This window comes from Salarias fasciatus, chromosome 19, assembly GCF_902148845.1.
Source record: "Salarias fasciatus chromosome 19, fSalaFa1.1, whole genome shotgun sequence".
Lineage (NCBI taxonomy): Eukaryota > Metazoa > Chordata > Actinopteri > Blenniiformes > Blenniidae > Salarias > Salarias fasciatus.
Window position 1 is genome coordinate 4,374,119 of NC_043763.1, and position 15,710 is coordinate 4,389,828.

The 15,710-nt window shown below is 44.4% G+C and overlaps 2 protein-coding genes across 2 annotated transcripts; both read left to right on the forward strand.

Annotated features, from left to right (window-relative positions):
* The first annotated feature begins 33 nt into the window (after positions 1 to 33).
* Positions 34 to 11,369, forward strand: nek9 (NIMA related kinase 9). Its single transcript, XM_030117295.1, has 23 exons — positions 34 to 457; positions 2,426 to 2,603; positions 2,686 to 2,741; positions 3,147 to 3,217; positions 3,709 to 3,814; positions 4,121 to 4,252; positions 4,344 to 4,454; positions 4,715 to 4,779; positions 4,861 to 4,911; positions 4,989 to 5,181; positions 5,456 to 5,600; positions 5,684 to 5,884; positions 6,073 to 6,119; positions 6,628 to 6,786; positions 6,881 to 6,989; positions 7,082 to 7,243; positions 7,340 to 7,507; positions 7,600 to 7,653; positions 7,751 to 7,938; positions 8,034 to 8,174; positions 8,379 to 8,480; positions 8,560 to 8,613; positions 8,699 to 11,369. Exons 1-23 carry the CDS (start codon positions 269 to 271, stop codon positions 8,876 to 8,878), a joined length of 2,862 nt encoding a protein of 953 aa, XP_029973155.1. The 5' UTR covers positions 34 to 268; the 3' UTR covers positions 8,879 to 11,369.
* Positions 11,370 to 13,743: 2,374 nt separating this feature from the next.
* On the forward strand, positions 13,744 to 15,234 carry acyp1 (acylphosphatase 1, erythrocyte (common) type). The gene is made up of 4 exons (XM_030117075.1): positions 13,744 to 13,820; positions 13,981 to 14,068; positions 14,235 to 14,683; positions 15,029 to 15,234. The coding sequence occupies exons 2-3, from the start codon at positions 13,988 to 13,990 to the stop codon at positions 14,448 to 14,450; spliced, it is 297 nt and encodes a 98-aa protein (XP_029972935.1). The 5' UTR covers positions 13,744 to 13,820; positions 13,981 to 13,987; the 3' UTR covers positions 14,451 to 14,683; positions 15,029 to 15,234.
* The last annotated feature ends 476 nt before the right edge of the window (positions 15,235 to 15,710 follow it).

A 15,710-nucleotide genomic window follows, 5' to 3' on the forward strand; every position in this document is an offset into this window, starting at 1 on the left:
TTTGTTGAACATATTCGTTTTGAAAACGACGCGCTTTACTTTAGCGTAACTACAGGAGTTGCGCGTAGTTTGCATGATGTTTTAAATGTCTGACGCTTTGAATGAGGTAAAGTTTCGAGGTTTTCGGTGGTCGCTCGTGTCTGGACCGTGTTTCCCGTCCGCGTGCAGGACGCACGCGGCTCCGTAGGACACTTTCTGAGAGAGTCGTGGTCGGGCCTGGTCGGGTTATTTCCATCACTGGCCGCGGCTAACGAGTCCTCAAACAGACATGTCACTGGAGGACTACGAGAGACATTTCGACTCGCTAAATTCGGATTTGGGCGGCGGGTCGGTGGTCAGCGAGCGCTCCGCCGCGAGCACGTTTAATGTTGGCGAAGAGGAGAAGCTGCATTACATTCCGATCCGGATCCTGGGGAGGGGGGCGTTCGGAGAAGCCACTCTCTACAGAAGGACAGAGGTAACTTTTACACTCAACTGCGAGGAAAGCATTAAAAGTACCTAATTACTCCAAAAATACGCAAATCGCACCATGTAAACAACTTCAAAATCCATAAATCACTTCTGAATCTGCACGATGTATTGATTATCGCGGTATCGACAAGCGCAGCGACTCTGTAAACACATCAGAGCTGTAGTGTCAAAAACATTTTAGTTCAGGCGACACAAGCGGCTCAATAATGCCACAATAACCTGTACATTTAAACTTTCAAGTTGTCTTTGTTGTAGCACAGAGTGTATGTGATTTAATTATCTGTAATTTCCAGTTTCCAAACTGACTACTACAATATCAACGTAAAGCTAATTTTAATGCTACCTCCTGGTTGCAAAATACAGTGAAATGTCATTAAAAGAAATCTCTTCTACAGATGTTTACAAACACAACAAGGTAGCTCACTTGCAGCATCGCAAGTATCTCAGCTCAGGTGTTATTGTTGTGTCAGCTGCTCTTCATAAAGTCAATTAAGTAATCAATGTTTCTTGGATATTTTTTACTATTTATTTGGTGGGCCAGTTTTGGCCCTTGGGCCTTAGGTTTGACACCCCAGCATTAGACCAATCAGCTGGAGACCTACTGCCCCAGATTATGTTGATGGATCAGATTTCACCTCAGTATTTCAGCATTACTCCATATCTGTCTGCAATAAGAAAACAAGTCACTGAAGTCAAGAAGAAATGTCAAAAAACAATCAATTACAGTAGTTTAAGCAAACAACAAATGCATTGGTTTCAAGCTGAGGTGTCAAACATAGGGCCCATGAGCCAAAATTGGCCTGTCAGAGGCTCCAATCTGGTCCACCAAGCCCGTAATCAAATTAATAAAATTTCGAAGTAATTTTCTTTTGACACATTGGACACAACATAACAGTGAGACCTGTGCTGAGATGTCGGTGATGCTGCCTTGACACCGTGCTCCCTCACTGCTGTCAGTAAGCTTGTAAAAACATGCTCATTACAACAGCTATAGGAGACATTTTTAGATGTTTCACTGTATTTTGCATCAGAAGAAAAGTGGTTTGTAGATATTTTGGTCCTGATATTTGTTAGTATATAAAAACAAAAGATTAAAAGTAAGAAGAGTATTTTATTTACTTGCAGTTAAGTACATTTTTAGCATTGTGAAAGTGGCTGTATCAGTAACGAGGTGGTCATGCATCCTTTCTTTGTGGAATTTGTTTGTTTTCATTTTGTTTCTTACTGGATACTCCACTTTCCTACCATAATCCACACTCATTCATGTGAGATAAATCGGCGACCCTTATTTCCTGTAGTTATGTGTCTCTGTTTGTTCTGTGTCTGGTAACCTGTTGAAATGAATCGTAGTGAGCTGGGATCAGTCCTGAACTGAGCTCCGTCCTCACTTTGTCTAGTTTGTCCTGGTACAAACATAGTGACTTAACCTGACTGTGTGTTCCAAGTGAATTATTTCATAAACAGTGTGTGTGTGTGTGTGTGTGTGTGTGTGTGTGTGTGTGTGTGTGTGTGCTTACTGAGACACTCTCTGTTGCTGTGTTGTCACATCCTTGTTATTTCTCACACGACGACTGTGAGAAATTCTTGAGTGAGAACAAGACAAACGACTCTCCCATGCAGCGCTCCTTCGTTTTTCACTGGAAGTGTGCACGCTCTGGCACGCTGGTGTCAAACATACGGCTTGTGGACTAAATTTGGTCAACAAAAGGGTTGAATCCCCTTCTCCTTCCCTGTATAACAAGAGAAGATTCTGGAGTTGTATATTTCTGTTAAGGACATCATACCATGTTTTGTAGGTTTGAGCGAGTTTCTGCTCTTTGAGAGGAGAAATCTGCTACCGTGCACGTGCTCTATGCCACATGCATAACGATGCATTTCCACTTGAAACTTTGTCACGTAAGTTGGGCCTGAGTCTGCACCGTATGGAATGAGACCTCTCCTCTGGCCTTTGCAGGACAACTCTCTGGTGGTATGGAAGGAAGTGGACCTGAACTCGCTCTCCGAGAAGGAGCGCAGAGACGTGATGAACGAAATAAGCATCCTCTCCATCCTGGAGCACAAGAACATCATCGCCTACTTCAATCATTTCATAGACAAAAACACTCTGCTCATTGAGCTGGAGTACTGCAATGGTGAGAAGCTGTTCCCCGCTTTGCTCCCACGGTTTGATCCGGATAACGTTCGGATAACTTTTGCCTGTTTTTGTCCTCACAGGAGGGAACCTGTATGATAAAATCCTCCAGCAGAAGGGGAAGCTGTTCAGTGAGGAGGTACGAGCCATTAATCCACGTCCCTGGAAGCGGTTTTCAGCCTTCCAACACTGCCATCACATGGCTGCTGCCAAAAGTGTCGCCTCTTAAGCCAGCTGATGTGCAGTCAGTTCTCCACGCAGCAGACTCTACGCCAGTTAAACGTGTGAACAGTGTGTGGGTGTTCGATGTCAGACACTGCTATGGCTTCACACTGCCGATTTGGAAATATCCATAATCAAATCATTTTAATTGTGTTCTTTGGAAATTGAATGTCACTCTTAACTTTTATATATTGATGTGAAATAGTGCAAACATTGACAGAAAGACACAGAACGTGTTGATTTAGCCTCAGAAGCTGTGACAGTAACCCTGCTGCTCAGTTCTCAGTCCTCTGCCGTGTTTTAACCTCGGTTTGCTGCTCAGGTGGTCGTCTGGTACCTGTACCAGATCGCCTCTGCCGTGGCCCACATTCACAAAGCCGGGATCTTACACAGGTAATCATGCTCTTCATAGCAATATTTTGTTAATTTAACATCAACCATTTAGAATGTTTTTAGATTCTGACAACTAACGTCAGTAATTCCACATTTCTCAAGGAGCCGCAGTGTATTTATCAATGCAACATTATCCACAAGCACACAAACCCTCACAGTCATATTGAATACCGAGCCTTGTAAGAATCCGTTTTTTATGTCTTTTCTTTTTAAACTGAATTATGTTTGACATTTCTTTTATTTCTGTCCACTCAGAATTTGTTCTGTAGTTTAACTCCAAGGATAGTAATGCAGAGACTCTCCAAGGCCGCGCACACTCCATGAATTCTCAGATGCCACTTCACTCTTCTCTCTTTTTCACACAATTTCTGAATGTTACCCTGCAATAAGTTATTCTTTGCTTTATACATTATTTGAAAAGTTTTTGACCTCCACAAGGTCAATTTTTGAATATTTGTTGTAACTTCTTTTCTTTTTTTTTTGTCTTGCAGAGACATTAAAACGCTCAACATTTTCCTGACCAAGACAGACCTCATCAAGCTGGGCGACTACGGCCTGGCAAAGAAGTTAGACTCTGAGTTTTCAATGGCTGAAACTGTGAGTTTCTCCCCCAATCTAACAACATTTTAACGACCTTTTGACTCTTGTGGTTCGTGTTTGGACCATTTGACATTAGTAAATTCTTCTGTGACGTTATATAAAACTCGCTGCGTTGTGTCGGGCATCTTTTACGGGCGCGAGCCGACCTGATGCTGGTGTCGGCATCGGTGCACGACAGAAGTTTTACAGTTGTTAAACATATGCAGACTGGTGGTCAGCGCTCGCTCCACATCGTGAGAAAGTCGTGGATTTAAATCCTTTCTTGTGAAACAGTCTTTAATTTTCTTCACTTTGTTGCTGCAGTGTGTGGGAACGCCGTATTACATGTCGCCCGAACTGTGCCAGGGAGCAAAGTACAACTTCAAATCGGACATCTGGGCCATGGGCTGCGTGCTTTCTGAAGTCTTAACGCTGACCAGAACATTCGACGCCACGGTAGGTTTGCTCATTTTCTCACCATCAGGGCGACTTGTGAATGAATCGGACGGACGGCAGCAGGCTGAGGTCGTCGTCTGTGTTTGTACAGAACCCGCTGAACCTCTGCGTGAAAATAGTCCAGGGCAACTGGACGATGGAGGTGAACGCCGACGTTTATTCATCCGCTCTGATCAAGCTGGTGTACGAATGTCTGGATCAAGTAAGTGGGGACGATACGAGGGAGATCAATATGGCTGATGTCGTGACGGAGCTTTTCACATTTTTGCACAGATCAGAGCTGGAAACCAAAGAGAAAAGTTTGCACTCGCACTTCAGTTGTAAACATCAGACTGAAGGAAGCAAACATGAAGCATGTATTTGGTCTTTCTGACCTATTGTGGGGTCTGGAGTGATGATGCTATGACATTACAGTTTTCTTCCTTGCATTAAATCCTGAGTTCGTTTTCGATTGTGTTCCAGGATCCTGCAAAAAGGCCCACAGCTGATCACATCCTGGAGCTTCCGTTTATCTCCTGCTGCCGACAGTAAGAGAAATTATTCTTCAGTAAATTCATTCTCAAAAGAATCTTAGATATTTCTTCTTGAACGCTTTTCTTCTCTCGCAGGGAGCTGGAAGAGCGAGTCACCTTGCTGAATTTAGCCATGAAGAAGCCAAAGTAAGTAGGCATTGGTTGTTTTCACGTCTCAGGCTCTGAACGCGATGTTCCAGGACGTGGCTTCTTTACCGAAACAGGCTGAGCACGGTGACGGAGACCCCGGTGGCCGTGGTGACCACACGCTCCAGGGAGGTGTACTTCTGGGGCGGAGGGAAGTTCACCCCTCAGAAGATAGACGCGTTCAAGGGAGGCAGCAGCGCCCAGCATGTGTGTGCTGGAGAGAGTCACTTTGCAGTGGTGACGGTGGAAAAGGAGCTGTACACCTGGGCGGTGAGGATTAATGCTCTCATACATTTGATATTCCATACAGACTGGAAATATACTGACAGAGCTGTGTAGTCATCAGAAAATGTGATTTTAGACATGTAAAAAAAGCAATGTAAAGTATTTTAAGGCATGGGAAGTCATGATGTGATGCTTCCTTCAATACGGTTTGATCTGTAAGAGTCACAGAATCTGATTATCCAATTTATTGGAAAGAAATAGTGTAGTTTTTACTAAGTATTGGGTGAATTGCCGTATAATAACCGTTCTCGACCCCCAGAATGTCCAAGGTGGGACCAAGATGGTGGGCCAGCTGGGCCACGGAGACCAGTCCTCGTACCGGCAGCCCAAGAAGGTGGAGAAGCTGCAGGGGAAGGCCATCCGGCAGGTGGCCTGCGGGGCCGACTTCACGGCCTGCGTCACGGGTGAGCGAGGAGCCGCACGGGAAGTGGGCGTCTGTGAAGCCCCGCCCCCACCTAACCCGCCGCCGATCCGCTTGTGTTCGCAGACGAGGACCAGATGTACATGTTCGGCTCGGACTACTACGGCTGCATCGGCGTGGAGGGCGAGATGGGCATGGAGGTCCTGGAGCCGGTGCTCCTGGAGTTTTTCGAGGAGCGGCCCGTCCGCCAGGTCTCCTGCGGAGACAACCACGTGGTGGTGCTGACCCAGAACGGCGAGATCTACTCGTGGGGCTGCGGGGAATATGGTACATATGCAGCCGTGTGAACAGACGTTAGTGAGGAGCAGCAAGCTAGTTGTTGCTTTTAGATTCATAGCCAGCAGAGGGAGCCATTTCCCTTTTAATGAAGCAGCTGGAACTTGTGCTCTCATTCACAAACGCTCCTCAGATTGTTGTTTTTATTTCTTTTTAATCGCTGTTTATTCCTGCTGCAGGGCGTCTTGGCCTGGAATGTGAGGATGACTTTTCTTCCCCGATGCAAGTAAGGCTCTCTTCCATATTGACTGAAAAACCCTCGCAGGCTAAAATCTGATTGCGAACCAGTGTGCACTTTAACATGTGGCTGAAAATGTAAATAGATCATAGAGCATCATTTCTCCAAACGCAGAGTGGAACATGAATACAAGGGTTACTCAACAGAGGAAGTGTGTCACTGAAATGTCTGACAACAGGTGTCAGTCCAAGAAACATGATTTAAAATCATTAATTCAGGAGGTTTATGGTCAAATAGTTCTTTATCTGACTCAGGAAATCTGAAATACCTTATTTCAGAAAGGTTAATGACCTGAAGTTATCTTGGTTCAAGCTCTGCCTGGAGTGAAAATTCAAAATTGTATTCAAAAAGTATTCACCACAGGATTTAATTGAACTGATGTTTTGTTGGAATATTTTTCAACTCTTCAAGCCAAACTCGTCCATATTGCTCCTCAAATCAACTGAACTGGAACAACCATCAGTCTGTTGAACGTCCTGCTTGTTGTTTCCACCAGGTGGAGCTTCCCAAAGGCGCCGGCATCTCTTCGGTGTCCTGCGCTGGAGATGGAACCTTCCTTTTGACCGAGACGGGCAGAGTGCTGGCCTGTGGAAACAATGAGTTCAATAAGCTGGGGCTGAATCAGGGAATCTCTGGGCTCAAAAACCACCCAGAGGTACCGAGACCTGTAACAAAGCCCTGTAACAACAGGTTCATGGTGACGGCGCTGTTCCCGTAAGGCTTTATCCGTTTTATCTCTGTTGCACCAGGGCTACCAGGGGATCCCGTACATCACCACGCTGACCTTGGTGAAGCAGTTAGCGCGATTTAAGATTCAGACCATCGCTCCAGGGAAGAACCACACGGCTGCTATTGACGGTACGACCAGAAAGGAGGATTTCTCTTTATTTGTTTGCGCTGACTCATTTTCAGGGAGTTGTATTTCCATGCATTTGTCTCCGGCTTTGCAGAACGCGGCCGTCTGATCACGTTTGGCTGCAACAAGTACGGACAGCTGGGCGTGAAAGACTTCAAGAAGCATCAGAGTGTCCAGGTCCTGGTGGGGCCGTTTGGAGGGAAGCCAGTGAAGCAAGTGTCCTGTGGGGACGGGTTCACCATCGCAGCGACTGAAGGTGACAAATCATTCAGAAGCTCTAGCAATGATGTAGTAAGGATGTCAGGCTTTTGCATATTTCTAATGATGCGTTTTTCTTTTCCCCCTTTTGCAGATAATCAGATATTTGCGTGGGGCAATGCAGGGAACGGGAGGCTGGGAATGCCGGCCGATAAGGGCTTTGGCTCCGAGGTGTGTCCCGCCATGCCGCGGCCCATCTTCGGCTCCCTCCATCACGTGCCCGACCTGTCCTGCTGCGGCTGGCACACCATCATCATCATGGGTGAGCCGCCACGGCCGTGACGCCGACGCTGGAACCATGAAGGGAGAGCGAACCGAGAGCATCCTGATTAATCTGTTATCTGTCCTTTGCAGAAAAAGTGCTGAACTCCAAAACCATCCGGTCAAACAGCAGCGGACTCTCAATCGGTACTGATCCATCCTTTTCTTCGGTCACAGATGGATGTTAGAGAAGCCGCGGCTCCCTGATGTTAACGTGTGTGTGTGTTGTGTGTGTGTGTTTCAGGACTGGGACAGGAAGCTTCCTCCTCCACAGTGGATCTGGAGCTGGAGCCCGGCTCGGAGACGGAGTGCCGTGACCGGGGTCTGGGAGGCACGCTGGAGGTCAACACCGAGGACTGCTTCCTGGAAACCCCCATGATGTCTCTGGCAAACCGGACGGGGGACAGCTCCTGTCCCCTCTGGCTGAGAAAGGTTTGTCGCCGTGAAAACCCCCCACAGGACGTCCCCTTCTCCGTTTATTCATTCCATCTGAGTGAATCTAATCCTGGACCGTCTTCGTGGAACAGGAGCTGGAGGACGCAGAGTTCATCCCCATGCCGGACGACCCCGACCCGTCTCCGCCGGGCCAGCTCTCCTCCTTCTCTGACAAAGTCACTTTACCGTACGACACTCTGAAAGAGCTGAAAGCTGCAGGCAGAGGCCCATCGGTGAGCCTCACTGCTGCTGCTGTTAAACTTAATGTGATCATTGTTGCAAAAGGTGGTGAAAGTAGCTTTTAATTCCTTGGAAAGAAAAAAAAGTTGGTAATTTATTCTGGAGAGAGAATCCGTCAAACGTAGCTGTGCTGTAATCGCTCTCTGTTAATGACATCCAGTATATTTCTGCTTCAGCTTGCCGTGTGGGTTTTTCAGGCTAAAAGGATGAGCTTTGATCGAGTCAATGGACTGGAGGAGACCGGCATCTTCACGGGGGAATCTGTCCCCTGCTGCAGGGCAAGTTCAGAGGTGGCCGAGGTATGAAACTTAACGCTGCGAATCTAAAGCTGATGCCTACGTTCCAGGCTCTCCGTTGACAGCTGAGATTGTTTTTCAGCTGCGGGAGACGATCGCTCAGCAAGACCTGAGGATCCAGATGCTTGAAAAGCAGGTGAATTATTACAAAAGAAACAGGAATTCATTCGACCGAGTGCCGCCTGGTCACTGCGCGTGACGCGTTTTCCATTTGTCCTCAGGTCAGCGAGCAGAAGAGGGAGAACGAAAAGCTCTGGGCGGCCATCAGCCGCTCCGCGCTGCAGGAATCAGGATGCGACAGGAACGGGAACCATCACTCCGACGGGGGAGGAGGAGGAGGAGGGAGGAGGGGCGGAGGACTGGCACACCACGGAGGGCGCTCTGCCGGGGCCAGCGTGTGAGACCGGACCGGCAGTCGGCCCGGCTGTGGGAGAAGTGTCAACGACTGTCGGCGCGCGCTGAGTTTAGAGTGGTTGGACAGGAGGCGGGGCTTCGGCGAGCGGTGCCGCGCACACGCCGTCCTCACCCCACTCGGTGGCGGCAGTCTAGATGTTTAGCAGAGTGATTGATTACAGTTTGTTGTGTCTGTCAGAGTGGACGACACTGGCGGGGATCACGCCAGTTTCTCCTCAGACTGAGATGTTGGCTGGATTCAACATGAGGCGTCGGGGCGTCGAGCGGCAGCGCGCGAGCGTTCAGGTCTTCATGTACGTGGTGTCGTTTGACGTGAGGGTTTCCTCCACACTGCCTCAAATATAGCGTTTGTCACATACCAAGTAAGCTTTACCAACTTATACAAAGAGAGGGGGAAAAAAAAAAAACCTTTTCCTGATGAATCCACAGCTTTACAGGACGTCAGCAGAAAGGCTTCATCTTCCAGTGTGAAAGTAAAACTTTCATCTGTCAGTCTTTACATTGTGTTCAGATTATTTGATATTCTTAAACAGCTAAAGTGCCAAATATACATAAATATATATGTATACGATATAACCTCTTGTACCTTACGTATTTATCAAAAAGATTTTTTTTTATTTTTGGAATAGTCACACAATTTTTAGCATTTTGGCTTTTTGCACCACCACTTTGGATTTAAAACGAAACATTTAAGATGTACTTTAAGTGCAAATTTTCAGCTTTAATTTGATTTTACATCCATTTAAATCACTTTGAACAGAGTCGGAATTGAAATGCATCTTATGGCCTTTTAAAGGGACCAAAATGAATTGATGGTAATTGGCTGCTCTGTGATTGTCTGAGCATTTAGTCCAGAGGGAGCAGATGGAGGTCTGGGTCAGGCCTGGACCTATGAGGCCTGGGGGGCCGTATGCGGCCGTTTAGCTCTGGTTATTAACTTTATTACATCTGAAATGGAGACAATTCTCATGCTATTGGTCATTATCTTTACATTATCGGTTGATTCTCGCACCTTGGCTGGCAGAGCTAGCAATCGTTACCTCAGAAAGTTAGTATTTAAAAAATAAAATGCGGTTAATGAAAAATACTGTTTGACAGACTATATTTTAGAAAAAATGAAATGAATGGGAGAAAGTGACACTGAGCAACTGCAGCTCTTAAAACTTATTTTAAAAAAATTCTGTCTAAAGATAGTATATATATATATTGAGCAAAACTTAAAATCAAGATGTGTCTGAACCCTCAATAGTATTTCTAATTTTTTAATGTGGCCCTTTGGGGAAAATTAGTTCTCTACCCCTGGGATCAATCAATCAACCAAACTTTATTTATATAGCAGTTTTAGTACAACAAATGCAGCACAAAGTGTTTTACAGGGTAAAAACAAATCCCCACCCATCCGTCCACTTTCTGCCATTGTACATGCGTATAAAAGATGTATTAATAGATCAGTACAAATTCTAATGTCCTACAACAGGGAAAAAGGAAACATTGGTGTTTTCACTCTCGATGTGACAGTCAGTATCTTTAAACAAGAAAAGCTAACCCTGAAAAGCAAAATTCACTTCATTTGGATGTAAACGCCGTAAGGTTCATTAGGTTAGTGCAGTTAGTTCATCTACGGCTTTACCGCCTGCAAACAAACAGGATGAAATAAAGGAAACAATAAGATGGACTTTTAAAACAACGGGATAAACGAGACAATCCTGATCCACCGTGGCAGTGCTGAAGTGTTAAATCTTGTGTCAGACTAAATATTTCTGTATTGATTGTGATGATCTTTTGCAGATATGTGTGCTTGTTAAGCCTGCATGTTGTTTTTCTTGCCATATTGAGTGTGAAACACGAAACTACTGATTTTTTTTAAGTTTTTTTTTTCTTACCTGCCTCCTTTTACTGTTTATCGTTTTAAGTGCAGCCCACGTCAGTCACTTTGTCATTTCTGATCACTTGAACTATTTCCTTAGAGTTTTTAAAGTATAGCTGACCTGAGGAGTGACTTTATTTTTTAACCATTTTTGTCCTTTTTTTTGGTACTTTCTGAAATGTTTTCATCACCTTGTGCCTCATCTGTGAAAGCAACATGTAACCTGATTTGTTTGTGGTCTTCTGGGTTTGAGATTGGCCTGTTCTGTGATATTCTGTTTCGTGTGTGTCTGTGTGTGAATTTAATTTCCATCCAACCGCTTGTGGTCTCGTGAGCTGGACAGTGGAACACTGGTGGTATTGTCATGCAGTGATCTGCAGCCTTAATGAGAGAAGAAACCTGAGCTAGTCTTCAAAGAATTGATGCAATTTTGATGCTATTGCCTTTGATTTTGATGTCTTTTTTTTTTTTACAATGTGTTGAGCATTTAAAGACGTGCCTTAGAATGTTTTTCTAATATTGCAGAGACATAACCGTTGTATAAACTCCGCTTGTCTCACAGATCTGTTGTTGCTTTCCTTACAAGCCATAAATAAAGCGACCTTTTATCACGACGACCTTCGATCTCAGCCTGATCTTTCACAGATGTGCAGTAATTTAGACGTCATTGTACCAGTAATCAGTAACTTGTTTTGTGCAGGCAGCACAGCATCAATTCCTGGATTGAAGTTGTGTCTTCTTGGATGTTTTCGACTGTGCGATGGCAGCTGGAGGTCGACTCTGGGCTCGATCGCTGGTATTTCTCGTCTCCTTCTGTCCTTGGTACTTTTTCTTTATGATCTGAGAGAAAACATCCACAAAGAAACGGTTACTGAAGAGTTAAGTCATTAAAACCCAGTCATAGAGATATTTCTTGGTCTTGAGCTCCTAAATGATGAAAATAATTGTGCCATCTTACCTCTGGAGTCTTGCTTCTGGTGTGAGTTTTGAAGAACTCCTCTGCAGAGGACCCTTTGGTCCTGTGAGCGTAGGAGTTGTAGACAGGACGGCGAGCTTGCTTTACCTTCTTACAGATATTCACGTGCTTCTCCAGTCTCTCCCGAACGAACTTCCTGTTGCAGATTTTACAGGGCAGAGTCTCAAGGCTCCCGTCTGCCAACTGTTCCTTCGAAACCACTGGAGGACAAGATTTCCCAGACTGCACTCCTCTGGATCCACGAGCAGCTTTCTGCTCAGTGTTGTGAATCAGATCTGAAATGTTCATTTCCCTCTTCACTCGTTCCTTGTATTTCACTTCAGCTGCCTGATTTGTTTCACCCTTAGAGGTCTTGATGTGACTTTTCTTGAAGGTCTTCCCCCACACGTCTTCGTCCATTTCATCAGCTCCTTTTCTTCTGGTCTGTTCTTTCACATTCTGCCATCTGGATTTCCTTTGCTCTCCATACACTTCTTCACGAAGCATTCCTGAATCTCCCCGTCCGGTCTCTGGTTTGTCATTCCTCGTTCTGAATCGTTCTGTCTTCTGATCTTTTTTCCTCCAGGATTGTTGAACGTCCCTGCGCTGCATTTCCTGTCTCCTCTCTCCTCTCTCCTCCTCATCCATCTGGAGGTTTTGTCTTATTTTTTCTATGACTCGACAGAGATTCTCCTCCAGCACGAGCTTCCTGACATGTATCACTCTGTCCAGCTCCAGCTCCTCACTGGGAATCCTGTGTGAGTCTTCGTTTGAATGTAGATATCCAAGATCTTCTGGCTGTGGAGAAATTGACAATCTTTCAAAATGTGATGTATGAAACTGAGTTTGTTCCTGGAGAGATCCCCTGTAGCTGACGGGCTTGACAGGAAATGGATGATCCTCGGCAGCCTCTCTGCTGACTGGCACAACGCCCCGCTGAGAAAGGCTTTCTCCAACTTTTTGCTGCTCCTGAGGACCGTGTCTTCTTCTTGTATATGTGCTCATCATGGCAGCTGCTCTCTCTTTATTTTACCTGTGCAACAAACAGGGTAAAATAAAATACAGTGATAGAAATTACTCCCATTGGACTGGATCACAGGTGTCACCAAAGTGTGCACACTGAAATAGAAGCTTGTGACATTACATCTGAATCAGTTCCATATAAAAGGACAACTTTATAAGAAAACATACTGAGATTGCAGAAATCCTGGAGCCAAGAGTCAGGCCAACATTATTTAAGAGAATATTGAAGAAGTAGACAATTTATTAGGGCTGAACTCGAATGACTTCAGTCCAGGCATTCCATTATTCCACCAAAAAGAATCATTTGCAGCATTCCTAATGGACAAGCTGTAGCAAGAAATCCACGGTTAAACAGCTAAAACCCAATAGTAAGACATTTCTCTAACAAAACTTCACACTTTTAGATGTTTATACACAAGTGTAACAAGACAGGATGCAACGCAACAGAAAATATGGGGTTGTCTGAGGTCATATGTGAAGCTGTCCTCAAACTGAAGTGTACTTGTAAAAAAAAAAAATCATATTTTTTTTATATTATAGAGAACACAATATTAATATACTTTATCTGTGCTGTGTCACGGATAAAATGTGGCTTAATGAGTGGTAGAATGGCTGAACAACAATGCGCTGTTTTAAATCATCCTCATGACTTTTTCTTTTTTAATTTGCTTGGACCACGTTTCAGAGTTATGATAATGATAAATTGCCTTCAGTTATCGAGTTTTGTTAATTTATCTTTCTTTACGTCAGTCATCACGCAAATATCAGTAATGAATTCATTCGGGAACTTTTAGGAATATTAGCAGCTTTCTACTCACCTGGACGTCAAGTATTAGAGATAAAATATCTAAATACACAAAAAACAGATCCGTTTTCGTGTGTTTTTATATTCACTGACAAAATACCGCTGAATACATGACGTGCCTCCCTTCCACAGTTTACATCTGTTGCCTGGCAACCGGCCGTCCCTGGTGTTTTCTGATTGGTCCGTGGGACGTCATATCCGGAAGTGGGGTCCCGTATGTTTTGAATCGAGATCTTTCTGAGCGGACTGCGTGCTTCATCGATTCTGAGCTACATCCACGTGAGCTATATTTTTTTAAGAGAATCTCGACACCATCAGAGCTTCACTAGCAGCGTTATGAAGCGCTCTAACTTCTCGTGTTTCCGTCACGTGTGTTAGCATGGCAGAGGTCGCCTGCGATCTCCTGAATTCACCCAAACCTCCTCTCTCTCCTCTGCAGCTCCACCATGTCCTCTGAAGACCTGATCTCTGTCGATTATGAGGTTTATGGCAGAGTGCAAGGTGTATTTTTTCGGAAGTATACTCAGGTGAGTTAAAGTTTGAGCCCAGCTTGACTAGCTAAATATAACCATGAAACTATGACCATAAAAGTGGCCAATAGCTCATGTTGATTTGGTGTGAAGTCTTTAAAATGAGATCAGCAGCATAGAGGGTTTTTTTTTTTTTTTTCCATCAGCTCTTTCTGTTTTGCAGACAGAAGCGAAGAAGCTGGGTCTGGTGGGCTGGGTGCAGAACACAGCAGCAGGAACAGTTCAGGGCCAACTGCAAGGCCCCCGCAGCAAAGTGAAGGAAATGCAGGAGTGGCTGAAAACCACCGGCAGCCCCAATTCACACATCATCAAGGCAGAATTCACCAGCGAGAAGACCATTGACAACCTAGAGCATTCTTCATTTAAAATAGTCAAATAGATTACTATCATGGTTGTGCCTGTAATATTATCTTGGAAGAATGGCTTTATTTATTTAGGTTTTTTTTTTTTATATATACATATTGATGGGATTGTAACACCTAAAATAATTGAAAGAGATGTGTACTGTTGATGGTTCTCTTAACATCCACAGGCTCTGTAATTACATTAATAAATGTAACACTCCTTCATTGGTTCATTTTGATTTTTTATTCTAATGACAGCAACTTAAAGGTGAAGATCATGTAGTCCGATAAGGTTCATTAGGCCTTTTTTTGTATTCATGTTTGGATTCGTATATACAGGCCAGAGGTTATTTTGCCTACCTTTACATGTTTCGGCTGCAAAGCTGCAGCCTTCCTCAGAAGTGTCACGTGATGTTGTCTGGTTGGCTGATTTATACTTATATTTATATGTCGTCCTACTGCACCCAGTAGGAAGCTGGCGCCAAAACCTGTATAAATCAGCCGACCAGACAACATCACGTGACACTTCTGAGGAAGGCTGCAGCTTTGCAGCCGAAACATGTAAAGGTAGGCAAAATAACCTCTGGCCTGTATATACGAATCCAAACATGAGGTGAAGATCATGGTTCATACTATTGGTTTAGTGGTAATCGATGGGTGATGCTGCATTACTTAAGTGAGCTAACAGGCTGAAAATTAACTCTAATGACTGCAGTGATGGAGATACCACATCTAAAAGCATTGCTTTCCAATCTCTATTCAGAACGGAGCTCTTTTTATAAAAAGTAAGATAATGTTTTTTGCTGAGTCAAAAGAATGACAAAACACTGATCAAAATATTGTTTCACCTGCTTTATTTGCCCTGTTTGACAAGCTGTGCAGATTCTGGGGACAAGTATGTGACAATTACCAGTCGTCTATTTGAAGAAGCATTTCAAACAAAATCACCTCACTGTCATCACTCACGATGCTTTAAACTAAGGAACATGTACAGTTTTATCAAGATATGCATTACTGTGTACTGCGTATTGTATACCAGTCCAGACACACAAAAAATAATAATGATAAACAATTTCTAAGCTGGCCAGCTCGGTCTTGGGCTTTTTATTGTCATCTATTTGATGCTGCAACAATTAAAATTCCCTCATTGTGGGAGAAATAAAGGCTTATCCTTTCCTTCCTTTCACTCAATCGGATGCATTTTAATCAAAACCAAAACTGCTCATTTAAAGTTGCTCTCTCCTGAGATGTAGCTTCAAAATGTAGATCCACAAGCCAGTGCACTTCAGTATTGA

What these genes read in the sequence shown, in the direction of transcription:
- acyp1 (XM_030117075.1), top strand. Translation starts at nt 13,988, where the DNA reads ATGTCCTCTGAAGACCTGATCTCTGTCGATTATGAGGTTTATGGCAGA. An exon ending in TTTTTCGGAAGTATACTCAG is followed by an intron (nt 14,069 to 14,234) that starts GTGAGTTAAAGT and finishes TCTGTTTTGCAG; the next exon opens with ACAGAAGCGAAGAAGCTGGG.
- nek9 (XM_030117295.1), top strand. Translation starts at nt 269, where the DNA reads ATGTCACTGGAGGACTACGAGAGACATTTCGACTCGCTAAATTCGGAT. An exon ending in TGAGCTGGAGTACTGCAATG is followed by an intron (nt 2,604 to 2,685) that starts GTGAGAAGCTGT and finishes TTGTCCTCACAG; the next exon opens with GAGGGAACCTGTATGATAAA. An exon ending in CCAGAACATTCGACGCCACG is followed by an intron (nt 4,253 to 4,343) that starts GTAGGTTTGCTC and finishes GTGTTTGTACAG; the next exon opens with AACCCGCTGAACCTCTGCGT.